The sequence below is a fragment of the Balaenoptera acutorostrata genome, chromosome 13, assembly GCF_949987535.1.
Source record: "Balaenoptera acutorostrata chromosome 13, mBalAcu1.1, whole genome shotgun sequence".
Lineage (NCBI taxonomy): Eukaryota > Metazoa > Chordata > Mammalia > Artiodactyla > Balaenopteridae > Balaenoptera > Balaenoptera acutorostrata.
Window position 1 is genome coordinate 70038105 of NC_080076.1, and position 23459 is coordinate 70061563.

Here is a 23459-nt window from a genome sequence, read left to right on the forward strand (position 1 = left end):
GCCCTGCCCTCCAGTTAGCTTGGGCCCAAGTCTTGGGACAAGGGACAGTTAGTGGCAGGAGGCAGGGAGGCAGGGTATTTGGTTCTGGCTCTGTTGCTGACCTGCTGCATGACCTTGAACTGGACATTCTGAGCCTCCGTTTCTTTGCGTATAAAATAGAGAGACTGAGCAATGTTTCTGGGAAGTCTGGGGCAGGATGGCACATGAGGTGCTCAAATGCAGCCTTGAGCAATCCCCAACCTCACAGTGATGAAGTCACTCCTTTCTCAACTCTCTCCGAGCCTTTCCATTGGTGCAAGGAGGATGTCTCCACTCATGGCTGCTCAGTCTCCAACATCTTTCTCAGATGAGTTGACCTCATTTTCAAAAAAACAAGTTCTCAGGCCAGGGGCCTTCATCAGGCAACAGTGACATTGTCATGTTTTCAAAGTGTTTATTTTAGAATTATGGTAGGACACACTGATCCCTTTCTTCTAGACTCCCTCTCTTGTCCATTCTTCAGAGAAAGCTTACCAAAATTCCCATGTGACCCCAGCTTAACATTTATCCATGTGGCAAAAGAGGGGCAACTAAATCAATAGAACAGAGGGTCCAAAAATAACCCCCCACATATACAGTCAAATGATTTTCAGCAAGGGTGCCAAAACAGTCTAATGGAGGAATGGAAAAATCTCTTCAACCAATGATGCTGGGACAATTGGATATTCTGGAAATATAGAACTCTTACATTTGCCTCATGCCATATGCAAACCTCGATCAAAATGTATCATAGAGGGACTTCCCTAGTGGTCCAGTGGCTGGGGCTCCTTGCTGCCAATGCAGGGGGCTTGGGTTCAGACCCTGGTCGGGGAACTAGATCCCACATGCCGCAACTAGGAGTTCGCATGCGGCAGCTGAGAAGCCAGTATGCCGCAACTAAAAATATCCCGCACCCCGCAGTGAAGATCCTGCATGCCGCAACTAAGACCCGGCGCAGTCAAATAAATAAATAAATATTTTTTAAAAAATGTATCATAGAAAGCTCAACGTGAAAGCTAAATGTAAAACCATAAAGCTACTAGAAGAAAGCAGGACCCCAGGGAAGACACAAATGGCTCTCACCATAAAAGAAACTTGATAAAATGGACTTTGTGGAACTTGTGAAATTTTAAAACATTTGCACTTCAGAAGATACTACGAGAAAAACAACAGACTGGGAGAAAATATTTGCAACACACAGAGAAGGGGCTTGTATCCAGAATATATAAAGAACTTTTAGAATTCAATAACAAAAAGACAAGCCATGGAATAAATAATTGGGCAAAGGATTTAAACAGGCATCTCACCAAAAAAGATATACAGAGAGCAAATAAACACATGAAACATCATTAGGGAAATAAAAATTACAACCACAATGAGATATCACTACACACACACACTAGACTGACTAAGTTAAAAAGATATAAAGTAGCAAGTGTCGGCAAGGATGTTACAAGGAACTGGAGCTCTCAGATGCTGCCAGTGGGAATGCAAAGTGGCACAACCACTTTGAAAAATGGTTTGACAGTCTCTTAAGAAGGAAAACATGCACCTCCTATATGACCCAGCCAAAAAGTTGTACACAAATCTTCATAGTAGTTTTATTCCTAGTAACCCAAAACTGAAACCACTGACATGCAAATCAACAGGTGAATGAATAAACAGACTGTGTTATACCCATACAATTAAATATTACTTAGCAATAAAAAGGAATAAACTACTGACTCATGCAACCTCAAAAGCATTATACAGAGTGAAAGAAATCAGACCCCTAAGAGTGCAGGCTGTTTGATTCTATTTACAGGACATTCAAGATTAAAGAACAGGCAAAACGAAGCAACGGTGATAGAAATCCGATCCATTGTTACTTTAGGAGTGGGTTGGTGACTGGAAAGGAGCAGGAGGGAACTTTCTGGGAAGTGTGTCACAGTGTATAATATTGATAGAGCTTTGGGTTACACAGGTGTAGACACGTGAGAACACATCAGATTATACACTTAGGATCTGTGCATTTCTCTGTACATAAATTATGCCTCAATTTTTTTAAATGTGAAAAAGGGGGAGTGGGGAACCCTGGTTAAGTAAACAAACCGAAATCTCCTTCCAAGCTGTAAAATGGTGTAGCTGCTGTAGCCAACAGTGTGACAGGTCCTCAAAAAGTTAAACATAGTTTCTGTATGACCAGGTAATTCTGCTCCTAGGGAGATACCCAAGAGAATTGAAAAAGTACATCCACACAAAAACTTGTATGTGAATGTTCATAGCAGCACTTCCTGCAACAGCCAAAAAGTAAAGACAACCCTAATTACCATCAACTGGTGAATGGATAAACAAAATGCGGTATATTCATACAATGGAATATTATTTAGCCATAGAAAGCTGTGAACCTTGAAAATATTATGCTAAGTAAAAGTAGTCTGACAAAAAGGCCACATATTGTATGATTCCACTTATATGAAATGTCCAGAATAGGCAAAGCCATAGAGACAGAAAGTAAATTAGTGGTTGCCAGGGGCTACCTAGGGTAATTGGGATTGACTGCAAATGGGTATGGGGCTTCTCTTTGGGGTGATAAGAATGTGCTAGAATTGGACAGCAATGATGGTTGCATGACATTGTGAATATACTAGAAGCTACTGAATTATACAGGTTAAAATCATTAAAATGGTGAGTTTTGTGTTATGCAAATTTTTATCTCAACAAAAAATTTTTTCCAAGGTTCCTGGGACACCTCATCAGACTATATTATAATTGCCATATTAGGGTCTTATCCCCATCCAATGATACTTTGTTATAAATGCAGAATTGGGTATTTGCTCCCAATCACTTCCGGGTCAGGTCAGCCCAGTCTGGTGACAAAAGCTTGGCATCTCTCACACTTTCTTTCTCCTTTACAGTGCAATTGTGGTGCCCCAAGTGGGGTCCTTCCTACTAATTCCCTCGTCAGTTAGGGAAATCATGTTTTACTCTGGTCTTGGGATCCGTTTCCAATCTTTTTAAAAAGAAAGTGGAATGGGGTATCTTTTTGGTACCACCTCCCAGCTCTGGAAGGGCTGAGGGCCACCTTCCACCTGACTGCTCCTTCATCATCCCCTGTGAGACAGCCCCTCAGCCCTCTGGAATCGTCACCGCTTGGTGGAGGAGGCAACCATTCCTCCAACCTGCAAGATGCACCAGCCTGAAGCTGGAGTCCCACCCTGCCCTCCCCAGGGCCAACACACACCCCAGTGTTGCAGCCCCATGCATGTCACATGATTCCCCCCGCCACCAGTACACCAGTCCGTGGTCCCTCTGGTTCACGAACCCTCTGAGACATGAATCCCTTCACTCATTCATCCATTCATTTCACACCAACCTGAAGGTTCCCAAATGCCCACCCCCAGTGGTCACCATTCTGTCACTTTTCTTCCCTTACTTGGGTACTGAACACCGTCACACACCACTGTCACTTTGAGCGGAGACCTTTAAAAGTTGAAGAGATTTTTAAGCTCCTCCAAATTACAGTGAATATAGAGGCCTTAAAACTTTACATTCTAACAAATAAGCTGTTGCATATACTGCTGACCCTTGAACAACGAGGGGTTTTGGGATGCTGACCTGCCCTTAGCCGAAAATCCGCATATAATTTACAGTCAGTTTTCCTTATATGTGTTTCCTCCATATCTGCGGCTCTGCATCCATGGATTCAACCAGTTCTGATCGTGTAGTACTGTAGTGTTTACCACTGAAAAAAATCTGCATATTAGTGGACCTGTGCACTTCAAACTCACATTGTTCATGGGTCAACTGTATAAAGAAAACGTTAGGAACTTCCCTGGTGGTCCAGTGGCTAAGGCTCTGCGTTCCCAATGCAGGGGGCCCAGGTTCAATCCCTGGTCAGGGAACTAGATCCCACATGCTGCATCTAAGAGTTCACATGGTGCAACTAAGAACCCATGTGCCACAACTAAGATCTGGTGAAGCCAAAATAAATAAATAATATTTTAGAAAAAGAAAACTTTAGAAACTGAAGGGAAGAAATTCAACAAAATTTCTGCCAAATTAGGGTCCATTGTATGTTCGGATGAATAAGGTGAACTCCTGTTCATCCTTCAAAATCCTACCTGCTGGAAGAAGACTTACCTATGCCTCCTACATGGGGTTCATGGATCTCTCAGAGTGACATTCATCCTTTGTACCACAATGGGTTACTGGGCATATAGCCCTCGCAGTTACATGTCAATTTTCTCATCTTGTTTATCTCCTCCCCACCACAGTTCCCCCTCTGTAGACTAAGGCTCTGCAATGACCTCAAGTCTGAGTCTACAGTTGCCAGAGTGAAGCCGCTGCCCAAAGAGTGGCCCATAGGACAGCCAGAGCTTTTGCAGGGCCTGTGAGCTAGCGCTCATAGTAACCTTCAAGCTAGATGTGATTTGCTCCATTGTAGAGACAAGGAAACGGAGATGGGTTAAACCACTTGCCCATAGCCCACGGCTGTAAGCCGAGGAAGCAGCATCCAACACCGAACAACAGCCCACCTCCAAACCACTGTCAGCTGTGCCGTGAGCTGATCATGGTGCGACGTTAACAGTTTATGCGTGTGGAGCCCTCCCACGGGCTGCGTCCACACAAACCGTCTCCTATAACGACTCCGTGAGTTACTCATTCCACAGATGAGGAAAAGCAGGAACTGAGAAGCTACGAAACTTGCAAGAGGTAACAAAGCTTACTGGGATCTGAACGCCGGGACCCAAAAGAATAACCGTCACACAGCACAGCCACCTGGATGGCTTTCCACCCCCTGCCCCTCCCCTCCCTCCTGCACCAGTGGTTCTCAGCCCCAGGGGTCATGCCCCGCACAGGACATTGGGCAATGTCTGGAGACATTTGGGGTTGTCACAAGGGAGGGGGGAGGAGAAGAGATGTTACTGGCATCTAGTGGGTGGAGACCAGGGATGATGGTAAACATCCTACAGTGCACGAGACAGCCGCCCCTCCCCCACCACAAAGAATTATGCAGCCCAAAGGTCAATAGTGCAAACTAGAGAAATTCTGAGATGACCCAATTTAGAACCGCAACAACACACACGTGCATGCGCGCGCGCACACACACACACTACAGCACATCCAGACCCCCATGGAATTTGAAGAGACCCATGGAAAAAGGGGAGGGGGTGGAGAAAAAATGAAGCAAGCCCCGCCCACAAATGTACCACAGTCACCATTAACGTCATATTTATTGTTATTTAGCTGCTCAGGAAAACATATACAGGTATATACAATATGCATGAATACAGAAGACTGCACTTTACATATTTTTTTTAAAAAAGAAAGAAAAAAATAACACTCAATTTCATGAGCTATTGTCACAGTCTTCCAACCAAGCATTTCAGAAATGAATTTCTTTTAAGAGTCAAAAAGATTACAGGATTGCCTAACACACAGCAGAGTTAAGTTTTCATATTTTACATGTGCAATAACGTTTTCATATTCTTTCCCGAAGAGTTTTGCTATGCAGTACCGATTACCAGTGTTTGTGGAGTCTCGTGGGTTGGGTGTGTTTTTAATCTGCTTTTATTCTCTCCATTAAACCAAATTTAATGAAATAACATCCTTTTGCTTAAGGCTATTTTTAAAGCTGTTCAATTCTGGGGTCGTGGGGAGCGAGAAAGTTTAAAACTTCAGGGGTTTCCGAGGTTGCTAGGACCATGAGATGATGGCCATGTGCTGATGGACTCAGCACAGGGAAAGTCAAAGACAGAAGTCAAGACACTTGGCTCCCCGGCCTTAAGCAATTAAGGAGAAATCATGCCTGTTTAAGAAATAAAAGGATGAAGCTCTCAAACAGCTGTACGTTGTGGAATCAGAGGGGGCGTGGAGTTTCGCTCAGACTATGGCTGGCTCTCCTGCAGCCCGTGGCGGGTGGGGGGGAGCTTTTCCTCCCCTTTTCTCTCCTTTGGTGGCAGAACCCGGGGCTGAGTCAGCTCCCACTTTCTTCTCACTGATCAGTTCACACCACCTGCTTCTGCCTGCCCTCTGGGGGGGCCGGGGTCAACCCTGGTCAGACTGCCCGAGCAAGAACCTCGGACAGTCCAGACTCAGACCCGAGCCAAAAAAGCCGGCCCAAGGAAAGACAGGAGGGGGGAATGGAAAGAGACAGATTTTTCTGTACGCTCTTCTCCCTTTGCTGAAAAGTTCTTTGAAATAAACAACGTGGGTGTTGTACGGTGAGCCCAAAGCCTTCAGGTCACTTGCTAAAAAAAGCCGGGTCTGCAAACTCTGGGGACGTGGGGCGGGGGGAGGATGGAGGGGGCACAAGGCTCAAAATGGCACATTTAGCAAGATGCTTGTTCACAGAAACTGAAATCGACTACAAGAGTTACTGATTTGGGTGAAGTGATATCAGTCACTTCTTGTCTGGCCCACCCTGGAATCTGGGTGCCTCCCACCACCCCCATGAGTCACACAAGCCCTTGGGAGTCATCAACAGCACCCAAAAGTGCCCACCCCTGCCAACACTGGGCCTCCACTGACCACTGCCCTGGGAGGACCAGGTGACAGGCCTCAGCTGGGTCCAGGAGCCCTGCTCTCTGCTGCCCTGCTCGCCCAGCTGCTCCCTCACCTCTGCTCAAAGAAGTTATCCCTTCATGAGATGCACGGGACGTGGCTCTGGTTTTGCAACAGGCTGAGATTAAATCAAAAGGGGGAGGGAGGATTCCTGGGTTTAAAAAAAGGCCCAAGAATCAAAGTCACTAGTTCCAGTGCCTTTCTCCCTCCTCTAGCCCTCAGGAGTCTGCAAACCTCTGCAGAGGATACACACAGGCTTGGAGGAAGGGGGCTTGGTAGGCAGAGCCTGGGGGCTCCTTCACTCAACAACCCCCTCGAAAAGTGCTGGCGAAAGCCTGGTCCTTCCCAGGGATGGGGGGCTGCCCAGGTTGGAGATGGAACGGGAGACGTGGGGGAGATAACCCAGTCCTGTTCCTTCTTCCCCCAATGCCTGGCTGGGAACAGATGTCAGGAAAGGTCAGGGCTAAGAATTGATCCTTCAACTCCAGCACCCAAGACCCAGCCGACCTGGCCGTAGCAGAGCTGGGAGCCTGCAGCCTCTAGAGGCTCTGCAAGCTGGACAGGCACCATCCCCACGCGGACGAGGGCTGCTCGGCACAGCGTGAAAATTCAGAGCCTGGGCGTTCGTGCAGAGGCCCAGAAAAGGAGAGAAAACACCACTGTTGAACATTCCGACTCCTTCCCACAGAGCGGACTGGATACGTCATCACCTCCATGGCAGTGAAAGGCAGCTTCCAGCAGAAGAGAGAACGGAGCTGAAGGCTGAGGGTGTGTTTGTGGGAACGAAAAAATATATCTCTATTTTCTTAGGGAACAGACAAAACAAAATCCCAGGCGGAATACCTAAGGGGGGCATTAATTGTTTGGCTCCTGCCTGACTGATGACAGTTGGGTGTCAATATATAATATTGTGATGACAATTTGACTCTCACCCGGCAATATTCCAGAACTACTATTCTCCAGGATTTCCATTTTAATAAGCAGTGAACAAAGCAAAAAGGAAAAAAAAAAAAAAAAAAAAACAGGCAATGGGGAGGGAGGTGGGGAGGAGCAAGACTAAAAGAGAATAAAAAAGGAAAGCAACTCTTGTCTTATTATGAAATAACAATACTTGGACATACAGCAGCACGAAAATAAAACAAGGAAAGAGGTCATCTAAAAAACGTATGCCAAGATTACAGAAAAATGGGAATTATCTAGCAGGAAAAAGGCTTCAGCAAAAGTTTGCTAACTGCAGAAGGGTTAACACTGGTAACATACCGTGGCAGACAAATTTCTTTTTTAAAAAAATTTTTTGAGGTTTTTTTTTTTCCCTTTAAATTAACCCTTTCCGGTCCATATGCCACTAAGCAGGTACCAACCTAGAAAAAAAATCATCCACTCAGCAATAGTGGCCCTTTCAAATTAACAGGGCGGGTAGGGGTGGGGTCAGGTGGAGGGGGGGAGAGGAGAGAAAAGGGGGAGGGAAGGGCCTGGTTGGGGAGGGGGTATTTCTCGTCAATTCAAGTTAGGGCGGCCACGAATGTCCCGAATCTGTTGGAAATGTCGGAGTGCAGGGACCGCCAGGTGGGCACGGAGGCTCGGGTCTTGGCATCGCCCACGTCGTCTGTGCAGTGGACAGACAGGCACTGCAAGTGGCTGCCGGGCTGGGTTGCCGAGGCCTTGTTCGGAGGGAGGTCGTGGGCTGCAGAGAAAGGAGGAAGAGAGGACGTTAGCTGTGTGCTTGACTCTGCAGGAGGCCCTAATGGGGGTAAAGTGGCAGAAGCAGAAGAGAGGCCATGTCCAGGCCCTCTTTTCATGCCTAAAGATGGTCTAAGGAGATCTAAAGACGTTTGGTTTGAGTCCTCCTGCCGTCATCTCTGACTTGGGCTGTGAGACCTTAGCTAAGGGAAGACCTCCTGTTGGGTCTGTTTTTCCCCTCCCCCTTGGGAAATAGGAGAGTTAGGCCAGATAAACTCAGGGTTTGCCCATCTCTGATGGACTAGAGTTCCCAAAAGATTAACTGGACCTGAAGTAAGTTGGGAAGGCTTCCTGGAGGAGACATATCCAAACTGGGCACTGGTGTGTAAGAGTTCATCAGATGTGTAGGAGTTCATCAGATGCAGTGAAACGGAGGAGGGGAGGATTGTCCAGGTCTCGAATACAGCCCATTCTCTTGTCATCCTCCAGACAGACATTTGCTACGGGCCTGCTATGTGCTGGTAACTTCCTTACACAGTGCCAAACTGCTCAGAGCCACAGAGACTAAGAGTGTGGACTCCCCAACCACACCAGTGCCCTTTGCCCCTCCCCAGCTGCTGCATGAAAGGACTTTAGGTGATAAGGGTGAGGGGGTCTATTCCTCTCCTACACCCTCAATGAAAATCCCCTCAATTTCCTTCTCATTCAGTCACACAGCACCAGAAACAGCACAGACCATAGTAATGTTTGGATTAGACTCACTTGAAAGGAAAGAAATTTGACAACCATTCACACCTTAGCACGAATTATATTAGAAGAGAACAAGGAATTGGGAGTCCTGAGTCAGGGAAGGAATGGAGCAGTCATTTCAGAGGACTTCTAATTTACTGCTGCCCAGTGACCAATAGTTCTGTTCTGAGGCCTACTGAATCATGATTATTCTCATTATTCCTTTTTCAGGGCCTGACTCTCAGAGAGGCAAGGTGACCTGCCCAAGTTCACACAGCCAGGATGGGACAGAGCTGGGTTTGAAGATGGGCTGATGGTGAACTTCTGACTCAGCAGAAGTGAGAAAAGCTGGAATTGGGGGTGGGGACCCAGCTCCAGCCGAGGGAGCACACCCAGATACTGAACTCCACGACCGGCCCGCCCTCCTCAGCACACTGTGCAGGCCCAGCCAGGGCCCGGTGCCAAGCAGGAGTCACCCCGCCCATCCCGCCCTTTGGGATCCGCCTTGAGGCTTCCCCCAAGAGCTGAGCCATGGCCTGCAGAGAAAATCCTCTCAGAGGGATGGGCCCAAGCAACCAAGGCCAGGCGTGACTAACTGGGTTTGGGGTCCCCACCCTGGAGCCCCAGAGACACCCAGCTTTGGGACCTGCATTCTTGGGAGGAGCTGGGGCTGGGAGGGAAGATTCTCTCCTTTGCCTCTTCCTTCCTTCATTCAATTAATAAGCTGAGTCCCTCCTGTGTGCCAGGCGTGGTGTAAGCCTGCAGATTCCAGCAGGAAACAAGGCACTGTCTTCCTCTCCTCCTGCATCTGACGGTGAAGCTGGGAGACAGTATCGTAGCACAGTCATCTTAGAGGCACAGACCGCGGCTTAAATCCGAGCCCCACCACTGTGTGGATGGGATCCAACACTTTCCCTCTCTGAGCCTCAGTTCTATTCACTGGCAAAGTGGGGGTGAGGCTGTCTCCCTTGGGGTCTTGTAACAGATGTCCTGGCATACAGAGACATCCCCAGACACTGACAGGGTGCTGGGACTGTCATTCATGTCTAGGTAGGGGAGGGGAGTCAGGAGGTGAGGGGTCCTTGCAGCCATCTAGAAGCCTCCAAGCCTTGTCCCTTCCTTGAGATTGGCCAGCTGGGCATGTTCCTGCCCATAAAACTGGAGTCTTTGTACCCATTTCATGGACGGGGAAGCTGAGGTTCTGAGCCTGAGGTTCCAAAGTTGGTTAGAGGTGGTGGAGCTGGGATGCTGTGACCCCAGCTAGCTAGAGATACCAGACTCAGGGTCCCCTCACCCACAGTGGGCCCTGGATTCCAGCCATGCTGATGCACAGCCCTCACACCTCTGCTCCTGAGCCCACGCTTGCCTTGCTCCCAGGAACACCCTGCTGCTTAATACCTGCAAAAGGAATTTTGTTCTGAACATTGTGAGATCTAGATTGGGGGAAGGAGTAGCATCTGTCAGAGAGAGAGAGAGAGAGAGAGAGAGAGAGAGAGAGACAGAGAAATTCTGAAAGGAGTTCCTTATTTCACTTTACACACATTATTTCAAGGAGCCAACGCAGCAATGCTTGTGCCCATTTTACAGGTAGGAAACCGAGGCCCCTTGCCAAAGTTTGCAACAGCTAAACAAAGACAAGACTCACACGTGAGCTCCTGACACCCGGCTCCCTTGCTCTGTGGCTGAAGCACCAGGAAGGTAGACACAGGAGGACTAGGGCTCTCATGGGAGCTGGGTTTGCTCAGCAGTGGTTCCAGACTGCTCCAAATGGCCAAATTTCCTAAAGATGTTTTATTCCCAAGTTACAGACGACTCAAACGCATGCCGTGCGCCAAAACCACAGACAGCTGCTCTTCTTACTTGGGGTGGATTTAATGAGGGCGTCGCAGGCACACAGCTGAACACTTCCGTGTATTATCTAATTCCATCCCCCAGCAAGCCGGGCAGCTGGGTGACCCTTCTCCCCACTTCAGAGGGGGCACCTGGGGCTCAGAGAGGGTGAGGGCCTTGCCCCACATCACAGAGCATGGGCACAGGATTCCCCAGCCTCTGCCTGGAACAAACAAGCGAGTCTGGTATCCATGGGGAATGTTTTTAGGAGAGAATATGACTCTTCAGTTCTTGACAACCCAAGCATGACCAAACTCATCCTCCCGCAGGATTCATTCCAGCTGGGGGGACCCAACACACCCTAGGACTGCGGCTCCCCTGGGCTGCCGAGTGGCTGCCGATCAATCAGTCCCACGGGGGCCGCCTCAAGTCAGGGCCTGCCCAGGCCTGGCCCAGGAGAGGCCCTCCGTCCCTGCTCCTCAGGGCAGCAGGCGTGCCGGCCCCCACACCGGGACCCAGAGAGAAAACCGCCCCCTCGCCCAGCTCCCAGGGCTGGGGAGACCCTGCAGTTACTCAGCGCCCGGCACTGGCAGACACCGCAGAACCTGATGGGTGTTGTCCTGTTTTCCACTGTTGGCTGTCAGCCTCCCCTGTCAGACTGTGGCTGTGTGGGGGAGGGGCAGGTTTGGCCTGTTCAGCTCAGCTGGGGCCTGTGCATTGACTGTGAAGGGCCGCTCAGCCCTATTTGACAGATGGGAAGACTGAGACCCCAAGGGACAGGGAGCTGCCCAGGGGTCACCAGCTTTGGGACAGGCCCTCTCCTGTTAGCCCAGGATTCCCCACAGGTCAGGCCGAGATGGAATCCCGGGTCCCCCAACCTCGGCAGCTGGCCCCCATTTCCTCATCTGTAACTTAGGGATGGTGATTCCCATGGGCCTGGCTCAAGGCAGCTGGAGGAGACCATACAAGAGAAAGAGCCGATGATGCCCTGCCTGTGGGTGGTCAGTTCCTGAGGCAGGGGTGACATTGACTCAAAACGTATAACCATGAGGTGCCTCACCCCGGGCAGCACAGGGGCTGAGATGAGAGGCTTCCGGTTCACAGGACAGGATGGCGTGCCTGCCCAGCAAGGAAGGACCATGGGGCCGTTTCTAAGGTCATCCCCCTATTGGCCAGAACAGACCACCTGAGTCCCCGCGCACAGGGGCGGGGCCTGGAGCTGGGATGCCTCGCTCTTCCTCCCCCCGAAGTCTCTCCCCGCCCTTTCTCCACGTGCACAAGCCCTGGCTGATCCATCCAGCCCCTTCCCAGAACCCCCTCGCCGATCGCTGCAGACTTGGTATCAAGCTATCCAGGTACCGGCTGCTTTGGGCTCACCCTGCCGCCAACATGAGACCACATCAGATTTTGTCTTCAGTGCTTCCCCATCCACAAAGGGGATAGTAAATTCCACAAAGGGAAGGAAAGAACCTTGAGCCAGTGCCCAAAAAGTGACTGCGTGAATAACAGATGGAATTCCACTCCTCCTACGGGTTCCACAATGATCATGCCTACCGTTTGGGGAGCACGGACTTTCGTGCATCACTTCAGCTCTCAGAACCTCAGTCCTAGGAAATGGGGGAAATAATAGGACTGGCCGTCATGGAGGCAGTTACGAGGATTAAGTGAAATGATCCATGTAAAGTGCTTAGCACACAGCACACTCCCACCGGCACCGGGAGGACTGCCTTGTGCGGTTGTCAACCAGCCTGCAGGGACCAGCGGGGCTGGGACGACTGGCTGGAGTGCTAACTGGGACGGCTGAGTGACCCTTTGGCTGGCCACGGCTGAGGTAAAGGGAGAAGGGAAAAGACGTGCATGTCTTTACCTGGGGACATCTCATTGTTAATTTCACTTCTGGAGGTGCCACCCATGGAGGGGGCTGAGTTTTTTTCTTTAAAGTCAGCAAAACAGGCCTTGTCACTGCCTTGCTCTGCACTCAGTATCCCCGGGAATGGGTTCCAGTTTGGGTGGGCCACGTGCTCAGGCATCCTCAGCTCCAGGGGGGGAGGGGGTGGGGGTAGCTGCCCCACCCCCCGCCCCAGTAGCTGAAGTGCTGCCTTGGTGGTACGCACAGCCACCACTCTGTCCTCAAACCCTCAGAAAGGGGGCTTCTGCCGGGCCACCTCCTGTCCCTCTGCCCCCCAGAGGGAAGGCCAGATTATGGGGGTCAAAGGTGGGCTCCAAGTTGCACCCAGGTCAGGGGCTCCCTGGGTGCTAATCCAGGGTATAACCTAAGCAAGGTGTTAACCTGGGCTGTAAAATGGGAACCTACTTCACAGGCTTAGAGGACGATGAAGTGAGATCACATGGGTGAAAACTTCAGCACATGATGAGCCCTCAGAAGAGGTTAGGGGCTCTTAGGATTATTATAGTTACTATACTTTAACAGCCCAGGGCTTCGGAGGCAGGCAGAGCTAATACTGCCACGCACCCGCCTTGTGTGTGGGGCAGTTTCTTCATTTCCTTGGGTGCCAGGGGCCTGCCCCACCCCCTGCCCTCCAAGGCTGGGGGGCCCCCCCGGGGTGCGATCCCAGGCAGAGAGGCGAATTAGAATTCCATGCGTATTTTTAACCTGAAGCTTATGTAAGGAGCAGTGTGGGCCCCAGAACACAATAGCGAATGACTCTCGCCGGCTCACCCTCGTCAGATTCCGACAAAGGGAAATGTATTTTGGTTTTTCCTTTATTTGGACCTGGCAGGGGGTGTGGGGGGGAAGACGCTGGTGTCTGTGACAGCTGCCACTCAGCTGGGGGCTGGGCCACTGGGCCCGGAAGCAGAGGCAGGCCGGCCGGCCTGGAAGCCGCAGGGCTGAGCCACCTGTTCTCAGCACCTCTGTCCTGCAGCCCGGGAGTCCCTTAGGGCCCCCAGACACATCCATGTCCCCCCAGACGCTCCCATCTCCAAGAAAGGCCGGGCCATCACACCCAGGCTAGCTCTGGGCATCACTCTTCCCCAAGCCTAGAGTCAAGCACCAGGGAGGGAAGAGCCTGCCTCCAAAATTCACCCACTGCTCTCCCGCCCCGTTGCCCCTACCCTGGTCCAGGCCCCCACTCCTGCCTGCAGCGACAACCTTGCTGCTCTCTCTGCTTCTACGCTGACCCACACACCCATCTTCTCCTGTGAGCCGGGTGAGAAACTCTGAAGCACCAACCAGAGCAGACCCCTCTCCTGCTTAAAACTTCCATGGCTCCCCAGTGCCCCCAAGATAAAGTCTCCAGCTTCCCATGACCTGGCCTGCTTCCATCTTGGGCCTCCAGCCTCACCTCTCAGCTGTACCGTCTCTCGAAGAAGTCCTGACCCTTCCCACCTCCACCCCTCTGCTCCTGATGTTTCTTCCGCCTAGCACACACTTCTCACCTCTGCCGACTCCTACCATCTACCTGGCTGTCAGCCTCACGGTGATGTTTCTCCAACACCCCCGCTTGCAAATGGCACCCCACCACCAGCGACCGCCTCACTGGCTACAGGGAAGCGCTGACACATCTCCCCGGGCAGAGGGGGGATCCTGAGTTCCGAGCCCCTTAGCAACAGGCCACCAAAGATGGAAAACATCATGGGGAGACTTTGGAGTCAGATGACCAAAGTCTGTAACTCGGTCCCTGGCACTTTTCCCAGCAGGGCGACCTTGGGCAAGTCACTTTTCCTCCTTGAGACTCAGCTTCTTTCTCTACGAAATAGGATAAGGTCAGCACCCGGGTCCTCACCGAGTTCCGGCAGGTTCTATCAGGTAAAGGCCACAAGCAATCAGAGCAGGAGTAGAGAGTCTCGTCGGTGGTTAACAAAGATCAAGGCTTTTTTAAGGCAACACAAAGGCCCATCTCCAAGAACCCGCCCCTGGGGATGTGGGGGACCCAACCCTAGTGGAACTGGTCCCCATCCCCCAACTGGAATCCTTCTGCAGAGCCTCACAACCCCAAGGAGGACCCTGCCTTGGCTGCCGGTCCACGTTCAGTCCCTGGGTCGTGTCCCCTCCTTCGGAGAGCTAGACGGGGTCTGGGGGACTCAGCGACTCTAAGCCAGATGTCAGGTGGCACAAAGATGGTCTATAATGCCACCAACCGTGCAGGAAGACGGCACACCCAAATTCCCACCCCTCTCCTTCCCCATACCCGGCAGCTTCGGGATGTTCAGAAACCTGGATGTTCAGAAATCCTACCTCCTCCCTCTGAGTCTCAGCTCTGCCCTTCACCAGCTCCATGACCTTGGGCAAGCTCAGCTTGCTGAGCCTCAGTTTCCCCACCTGTAGAAGGGGATAACATTCCCACCAGTAAAGATCAGACAAGCCTGGCCTGGATGGAGACCCTGAGAGCAGACAAGCCCATGGGGCTCCCCGAGGTCTCTCTGGCCCTGGCATGCAGTAGGCACCTGATAAGGATTTGTGAAATATGCGAATGAAGACTCACATTCTCATCCCAGCTCTCCACCTGTTTGCTGTGTGACCTTGGGTAAGTCACTCCCCCTCTCCAGGCCTATCTGGTCCTCTCAGAAATGAATGGTGGTGAGTAGATGTACAAGCCCCCTGAATCATTCTATCCCTTTGGGGTGATCAGATTTTACATTCAAAGAAGGCAGGAGGCTAAGGCAGGTGCCCTCCCCAAACAAGGGACAGTAAGATACACTGACCTCAGGCTCCCTATGGGGCCGGGCCTCGGCCCATCTCATTGGACCAACCCAACACCCAGGGAGAGAGGGCATTTTACAGGGGAGGAAACCGAGGTTCAGAGAGGGGACGTCACTGGCTCACAGTTACACAGCCGGCCTGTGGCAGAGCCAGGGTCACTCCCAGGTCTGTCTGATGCCAAAGTCACAGGAAAAAGTAAAATGTCGCAGCCAGACGGCAGGTACACCCTGTCCCTCCTCCTCTCTCCGGCTCTCTCGTTCCCACCCCCCTCTCCTTCTTGCTCAGTCTCTCTTTCTCTTGTTCTCTCCCTCCCTCTTTATCTTTTTCTCTCTTCCTCCCCCTCCCCCTCCCTCCCTCCCACCCTCTCTCTCTGGATCAACACTCCTGCTTTTGGGGAAAGGGCCCTAAAGCACACAGATGGGATGAGAAGGACCCCGGGTGACACAGCAGCCAAGGACACAACCCGAGGCCCCATTCAGTGCTTTCTCCATGGACGCTGCCCGAGCATTTCCACATTGGCCCCATCAGATGGGGGGCAGCACACGGCACACATGGGGGCTCCTGAGGGGCTGGTAGGGCCCCCACCAACAATCGGGAGGCCCCATGAGGGTGAGGAAGGGGCCTCGCTCCAGCCGCTGGGGTAGCTCAGCCTGGGGAGAGGCTCAGCCAGGCCCCTGAAAGCCTTCGGAAATTAATTGGAGTTGACTTGGCTGAGGGCAGCTGTCATTTAGATTGAGAACTGGCTGAGGGCTCCACTGAGGCGAAGCAGCAAGGGCATCACCGGGACCAGGCTGCTGAGAGCTGGGGGCCGGCCCGGGACTGGGGCGGGGGGCTGAATTCCAGGGATCCTCCCCAGCCCCAAAGGAGGAGGCACTGGGGTGGTGTTTGAGGACCAGAGCCCAAGGATGGACGGGGCAGGTCCCTCTCCCTGGCCTGAGTGCCTCCATCAGGCTCCTTCTCCTGGCGCCTGCGGCCACGTGGCCAACGACCTGTGACAGATGCAGCCCTGTGCACCCCCCGGGCCACTCCCCGCCTGCCTGCTGCCGAGACATGACAGGCTGGGGGGCTGTGAGCCGACCCCTCAGCCTGCACCTTCCTTCTGACAGTGTCCACAGGGGTGCATCAAGGGTGCTTGTGCAGAGGGAGCTCTGCACCACGCGTCCAGAGCACCAGGCTTCAGGATTGGCTTTGGGGATGTTAACTCCTCCCAGCCTCAGTTTTCTCACCCATGAAATAGGGCTGGAGACAGTATTATTCTCATAGGGCTGTTGGGAAGAGTCCAGTGATAATGCAAGCAAAGCGCTAAACACACTGCCAGGCACCAAGGCTGCCCAAGAAATAGTAGCTGCTATTAGTATTTCTAGTATGATTATTATATTGGAGATTCTCTCCAGCCCTGTCTCCAGCAGAGCCCTTCCCACTCTGTTTTCTTGCCTTCTCACCCACAATTCACCCCCATGACATTGGGCCCAGTGCTGTGTGGCCCTGGGCAGGACACTGTCCCTCTCTGAGCCCCAGTATCCTACCCATACACTAGGGGTAACTTTACACCAGGGCCAACCCCTCACCAAGCTCCCCACTCTGCCTGGTGTGCGGTAAGCCATTCAACCATTATCTTTATAAAACAAGACAAATATACACATGTATTTCTATAGGATTAGAACCGCATTCCTTTCATCCCATTGGAAAAAAAAAATAGATTCAGTGACAAGTCTGAATTTTAAAAAGTAAGTTTTCGAAGCACTGATGCTTTGGGTGGCGGTTCTTGGGGGCATCTGCCCTGGTCACCCATCCACTGGGCTGTGGAAGCTTTGTGCTCTTTCCATGGCAGGTCGGCAAGGAGGCAAGTGGCCTGTAGGCCCAGGTAACTTCCCATAGCGCCACTGCGTCTCGAGGAAGGCCTCTGCGTGGGGGTCAGTCATGGGATAATTATGCACTTTGGAGACAGAGGCTTAGGTTCAAATGCCAACCCTGGCACTGCCGGGCTATGTGACCCATGATCAGCTGCTTTTGACTCCCCAAGTCTCCATTCCTTTACCTAAAAAGTGAGTTTGGTCATTGCTGCCTTGCGGAGAGGCGGATGAAATGCCTGGTGTCCAGGGGATGCTCAATATCCAGTTACCATAATCATTTCCCCAAACCCGGGCCTGGGGCAGCCTGTAAGAGGGAGTCCTCGAGACGGTGATAACAGCTAAAGCATCACAAGCAAACACGTGCTCCCAGCTGTGTGCTGGGCGCTGGGCTCAGAGAGCCCCCAGCCTGGTGGAGAGATGCTCCGATAAACACGGAACTGCAGAACAGAGACAATCCCTGTCGGAGCAAAGTGGACCCCGGGGACGGGTGGGGATTCGGGAAAACTTTGTAGAGGAGAGGACACGCGAGGGGGACTTAAGGATGAGTATAAAGCTCTGCATCAAGAGAAGCGAGAGGGGGCGCTCCAAGCCCTGTTGTGACTGTTTCAGAAGAGCAAGAGGCCAGCCCAGGGACCCCGATTTAGGGCCTGGGGGACCCAGAGGAAGAGGAGGCAGCAAAGCTCAAATGGAGTCAGTCATGGAGGACTGGAAGCGTTTGACTTTGTTCCTGCAAAGAGGAGACAAGAAGGTTTTCGAGCAGGGGAGGGGCATCAGGAATCTGTCAGAATTAACAAGAGGCTTGCACCTTATCCATTCCGGCCCTGGCATAGGACACCCGACGTAGAAACACACCCCCTTATTGGGGACAAGGTCCCTTGCTCCCCAACTCTAAGCAAGTGGGAGGATTGGATTGCAGCCCCATGAGAATGGTACTCTGAGAGAGCTCTGGTCCAGCTGGACCTGCCATTCCTCCCTGGCAGCTTCTGAGTCAGACGCCTGTAACCCACGTCTCCAAGAAACCCAGGTTGGGTCCTAATCCCAGCCCTGCCACGTCTCAGCTGGTGGCCCAAAAGACTCCACCTCTCTGTGCCTCCACGTCCCCTCCGCACAACGGATGAGATCATCATGCCCTGTGCTTTTACATCAGTGAATCCTCTCTGAGGATACAGGTGGGGAAATTGGGGCACAGAGGGGGCAGAATTGCATCCCAGGTCATCTATTGATGAGCAGAAGGGTTGAGGGCAAGTCACTTGATCCCTCTCCTTCTCAGTTTCCCTACCTGTGAAATAAGACCATACACCAACTGGGCAGTGCTGCTGGGAGATTGACATTTGATAGAATTAACCAACAGACAAGAACTAATTAGCACCTATCACGTGTTTGTTCTTTTAAACTCGCTCCTTCCTCACCATAACTCTGGAGGGCAGCTTCTATTCTCTTGGCCCCATTTCACAGACGAAGAGCCAGCCAGGGTCAGCACACTACAGCCCACGGGGTATGTCCAGCCCACTGTCTGTCTTTATAAATAAAGTTTTATTGGAACACAGCTATGCACAAATGTTTACATTTTGTCTATGGCTGCCTTCATGCTACAGTGGCAGAGCTGAGTCATTGTGACAGAGGTTGTATAACCCACAAACCTTAAATATTTACTATCAGGCCCTTTCCAGAGAAAGTTTGCCAACCCCTGAACCTGAGGCTTAGAGAGGTGGTATCACTTGTCCAAGTTCACACAAGTAGGAAGGAGCAGCCAGGCACCCAGTAGGTGCTCAATACATGCTCCTGAGAAAGGTGTTTGTATGTAAACAACTCTGATCTGTGAGGACTTGCATGGTGACCCTTCGGGAATCAGAAATGTCCTCCCCGTTCATGTGGCCCTGGTCTTCCTTCTCTGGCTGTAGTGGAAACCGTCCTGCCTTCCTACTTAAAAATTAATAAAACAGTAAAATGCTGCTTGTAGGGGAGAGGGGGTTATTGTGAAAAAAAAAATTTTTTTTTTAATCATTCTAAAGCACGTCCATAAATGCAATGAAAGAGGAGAAAGGTGAGCTCTCTGAGGAAATGCGAGTCGCCCACGTCAGGCGGGAGGAGATGGGCAGCCAGCCAGCACTCACAGCCCCTGAGTACCCCCTCTCAGCTCAGCCTCGACTCAGGGAAGGACAGAGTGATGCGCAAAGTGGACGGTGAGGGGCCAGGCAGGCAGAGAGTCCACCCCGGGGCTGCGCCAGGACCTTCTCACTGGCTGATCTCATTTATCCCCTCAACAGCCCCATGAGGACCAAGGTCACACAGCTAGAAAGTGGAGAGCTGGAATCTAAACCCAGGTCTGTGTGAGTCCAGAGTCTGTATTCTTTTAACCACCCCGTGGCATCTGCTTGGCCTGGGAAGGGAGATGGGTGGAGCAGTAGAAGCTGGTCTGGGCTTGGAAGAAGCTGGTTGGTCACTCCCATCCAAACAACAGGGACCAAAGTTCCTGGGGCGCCCGGCCTGGCACACCCATCCAGGGGTTCCAATAGGTCCGGACTTGGGCTTTCTGGGTTAGAGGTGTGTCTGCCAAAAACAAACCCCAACCTGCTTTCCCTCCACCCTAGGCTCTCCTCCCCTACTCCAGGAAGACAAGCACCAGCCCTACCTGAAGCTGGCTGTGTGACTTCAGGTGCATCGCTTGCCCTCTCTGGGCTGCCACTGTAAGTGTCAGGAGTTCTGGCTGCCAGGCCTGTAACTCTATGACCTAAAGAAGCCACCCAAGGGACTTCCCTGGTGGCACAGTGGTTAAGAATCCGCCTGCCAATGCAGGGGACACAGGTTCGATCCCTGGTCTGGGAAGATCCCACATGCCACAGAGCAACTAAGCCCGTGCACCACAACTACTGAGCCTGTGCTCTAGAGCCACAACTACTGAGCCCCCGTGTCACAGCTACTGAAGACCGTGCGCCTAGAGCCCGTGCTCCGCAACAAGAGAAGCCACTGCAATGAGAAGCCCGCACACCACAACACAGAGTAGCCCCCGCTCACGGCAACTAGAGAAAGCCCACACACAGCAATGAAAACCCAACGCAGCCAGAGATTAATTAATTAACTAATTAAAAAAAAAAAAAGAAGCCACCCAAGTATATGTTCCCCATCCTAAATTATGCTATAGACTGATGGGAAATGCTAGCTAACCTCTACCTTGGAATGGCGGAGGGGACTGGCTCGGCCCTGTGTGTTCCTGCTGGGCGTGCAACGCACACAGTGTGTCTCTGGGGTCGACCTGGAAGGCAGGGGCCATGGCATTCCTTCCAGACAGGGAGTGTGGGAAGAGGCAGGCACAAGGGTGGGGGTTATGTGACCAAGCCAACCCCAGTCTCGCCTTCTGTCACATTTTCCCAGGGCCAGACACATTTTGCAACACCTGCACCCCACCTCTTGGAAGGATTTTCTGGATTTGGCCTATGTCTCAGGTATGGAGAAGCAGGATTAAGACTCAGTGCCTCTCCTCCCATGGCAGAGGTCACAGACCCTTGTCCCTGTGATCTTCTGAGGAAAGCAGAACTGGATCTTAGAAAGACTGGGCTGGCTGGCGCTGTACACTGGGGAAACTGAGGCCACAGAGGGTTAAGTTGGGGGAACAAGTGTGACCAAATCAGAGGATTCTGGCCTGCCTGCTGAAGCCAGCACTCAGTTGTCTCCTCATTCAGAAGGTTTCACAGTGGAGTTTGCAGTACGCTGTCACCAAGTGGTGGCAACACTACTCTTGCCAGCTCTCCCCTTTCCTGGACCACTACTGTCACTTCTCCCTTCACCTAGCTAACAATTCCACTTTCTCTTTACTCAGGTAGGTCTCTCCAAGCCCCTCAGTGGGCTCCAATGCCCACCAGGCTATAACATCTGGTGCTAACCCCAACTTCTCATAATTGTCCTGTTCTGTGCTACTGCCTCTAGAAGGTGAGTTCCATGAAATCAGGAGCCTTGTCTCTCCTATCCACCACTGTGGCCCTGGCACCTGGCACATAGAAGTCTCTCAACCAATATGTGCTGACTGTACCAGTTCCTGGGGGCAGGAACAAACCCTAAAGAATCATTAAAATAAGGAAGATTCAAACCACACCACCTGGGCCTCCAGACAGACCTAAATAGGAGCTTTTCAAGGCTTCCTGGGTGCCAATGAAGCAAGACTTCATTAGGAGGTTTGCCCACTGCCCCTCCCCAGAATCTACTGAGGAGGGCCACCCCCTCCAGACTATCCAGAAATGCAGGAACTGCAGCCACTTATTCTCCAGATCCCCAACCCAGCCAACAGATTTCCTTCAAAGTCTGGAGGTTAGAATTCTCCCCTTTTATTTTAGACCCCACCGGTGTGCGAGGAAGGCACAAGAAGCAGGTGCCTTTAATGGAGAGAAAAACGCGAAGGGTCGGCTGACAAATGCCAACAATTTCCTCCTGCTGGAGGACGATGACACGGGGAGTCCCGACCACCACCCTCGCGCGGCCACCCTTCCTGCCTATGGACCCTGAGCCTGGACCTGCTGGGATAACCTCTGAGATGAGCTTTAAGTTGACACCAGGCATGGGAATCAGTTAAATTACCCTCCAGGGAAAGGAACCACACCCCAGACACCATTCTACACGTTTCTTGCATATCACTGCATTGGGTCCTCTTGTTAATCTTTGGAGGGCGGAGCTGTTATTCCTTTTTTTTTTTTTTCAGTGTTTGCCCTTGGGTTTTGTTTGGCTCATTGTGTGTACACACGTTATTCCTTTTTAAAGGATGTAGAAACAGGTTCAGAGAGGCAGGGTGACTTGCCCAACATCACACAGCTAGGGAGTGACCAAGGCAGGATGAAGCCAAGTCAGTTTCCAAAGGCTTTCTACTTTTGCCCCCTGCCAGAAAGAGAGGGAGAGGGAGGAAGGAAGAGAGAAGGGAAGGAAAGAGTAAAAAATGATTCTCGCTCTCCTAAAGGCCATCACCTGGCCTTCCCTCTTGGCCCATCCACTCTGTGTCTGGAAACACCTGCCTGTTTCCTGGGGTACCACAGGATGAGGAGATGCCGGCCTCCATGTCATGACCTGACGGGGGGATCTGATCCAGACCAGGCCTTGCCCGCTGCAGGGTCTGAGTCCTGGGGAACCAGGCCCCCTGGGGAGGCGAGCGGAGCAGAGGGGAAAAGCATTTATCGTCCTGTGCAGAGCTCACGCACCTGAGCGACGCTCTTGCAGAGGTGGTTTCCAGCTGCCTGGGGGCAGGTGGCTGCTGCTCAGCAACAGGCTTTCCCGCAGCGACCCATCCAGAGTCCATGGCACGCTGGGGGTGTAACAAGCTGATGATCTTGGGGGCCGCTACGAATTCAGGGGCTCTAGGAGTCAAGAAGCAGGCTGTCCAGTATGGTAGCCACTAGCCACATTAATTGTTTTCAATTTAAATAAAATTTAAACATCAATTCCTCATTCACAACTAACCACATTTCAAGTGTCTGACGGCTGTCTGTGGCTAGCGGTTACCGTACTGGGCAGTGCAGATATAGGACATCTCCGTCACTGCAGAAGGTTCTACTGGACAGCGCTGGTCCAGAATTATAATCTACAAAGTCTCTCCCAATCTGCGTCAGCGGCTGCCGTGACTACTAGTTTTCTTACAAAAGGAAAGCCCTATCGTCTTTCAGATAGGAAGCTTCCATAGATTGAGGTAAATTGGGGCCGGAAGGAGCCGCAAGGGTCATGTTTTCCAGGATCATCAACCACCTGGGACTCACACCGAAACTTATTTCCTCTTGAGCTCACGGCAGACATTGCTCATCAGCCTTGGCACTCCCTCCCATGTAACCCAGATACAGCCTCAGAGACTTTCTCAACACAATGCTCTAGGCAGCCAGAACTAATCCATCCAGATTAGCACTTGACATTGAATCTGTAAATCTGACCTAGTCCAATCACAGAGAGGAAGAAAGTGAGGCCCAGTGAAATAAAGTGACTTCCCTGAGGTCAGACGATGGGTCAAGGTCAGGCTAGGATTAAAACCCACATCTCCTGCTTCCTGTTCTCCCCTTCACATCTCCCCCATGAAAGCTCTGGATAGTCCAAGTTCACAATCCTCAAAAAAGAGGCCAGGAAATGCAGTGACTAAAGACTAAGAAGAGTGATGGTAATATTAGCAATAATAG

General features: G+C 51.6%; 1 protein-coding gene across 1 annotated transcript in view; it reads right to left on the bottom strand.

The window, feature by feature from the left end:
- Positions 1 to 5215: 5215 nt before the first annotated feature.
- Positions 5216 to 23459, bottom strand: part of MN1 (MN1 proto-oncogene, transcriptional regulator) — a 46986-nt gene continuing 28742 nt past the window's right edge. Inside the window, exon 2 of the mRNA XM_057527380.1 lies at positions 5216 to 8248. Within this exon, the coding sequence (XP_057383363.1) occupies positions 8067 to 8248 (182 nt within the window). The 3' untranslated portion in view covers positions 5216 to 8066. The remainder of the gene's footprint in view (positions 8249 to 23459) is intronic.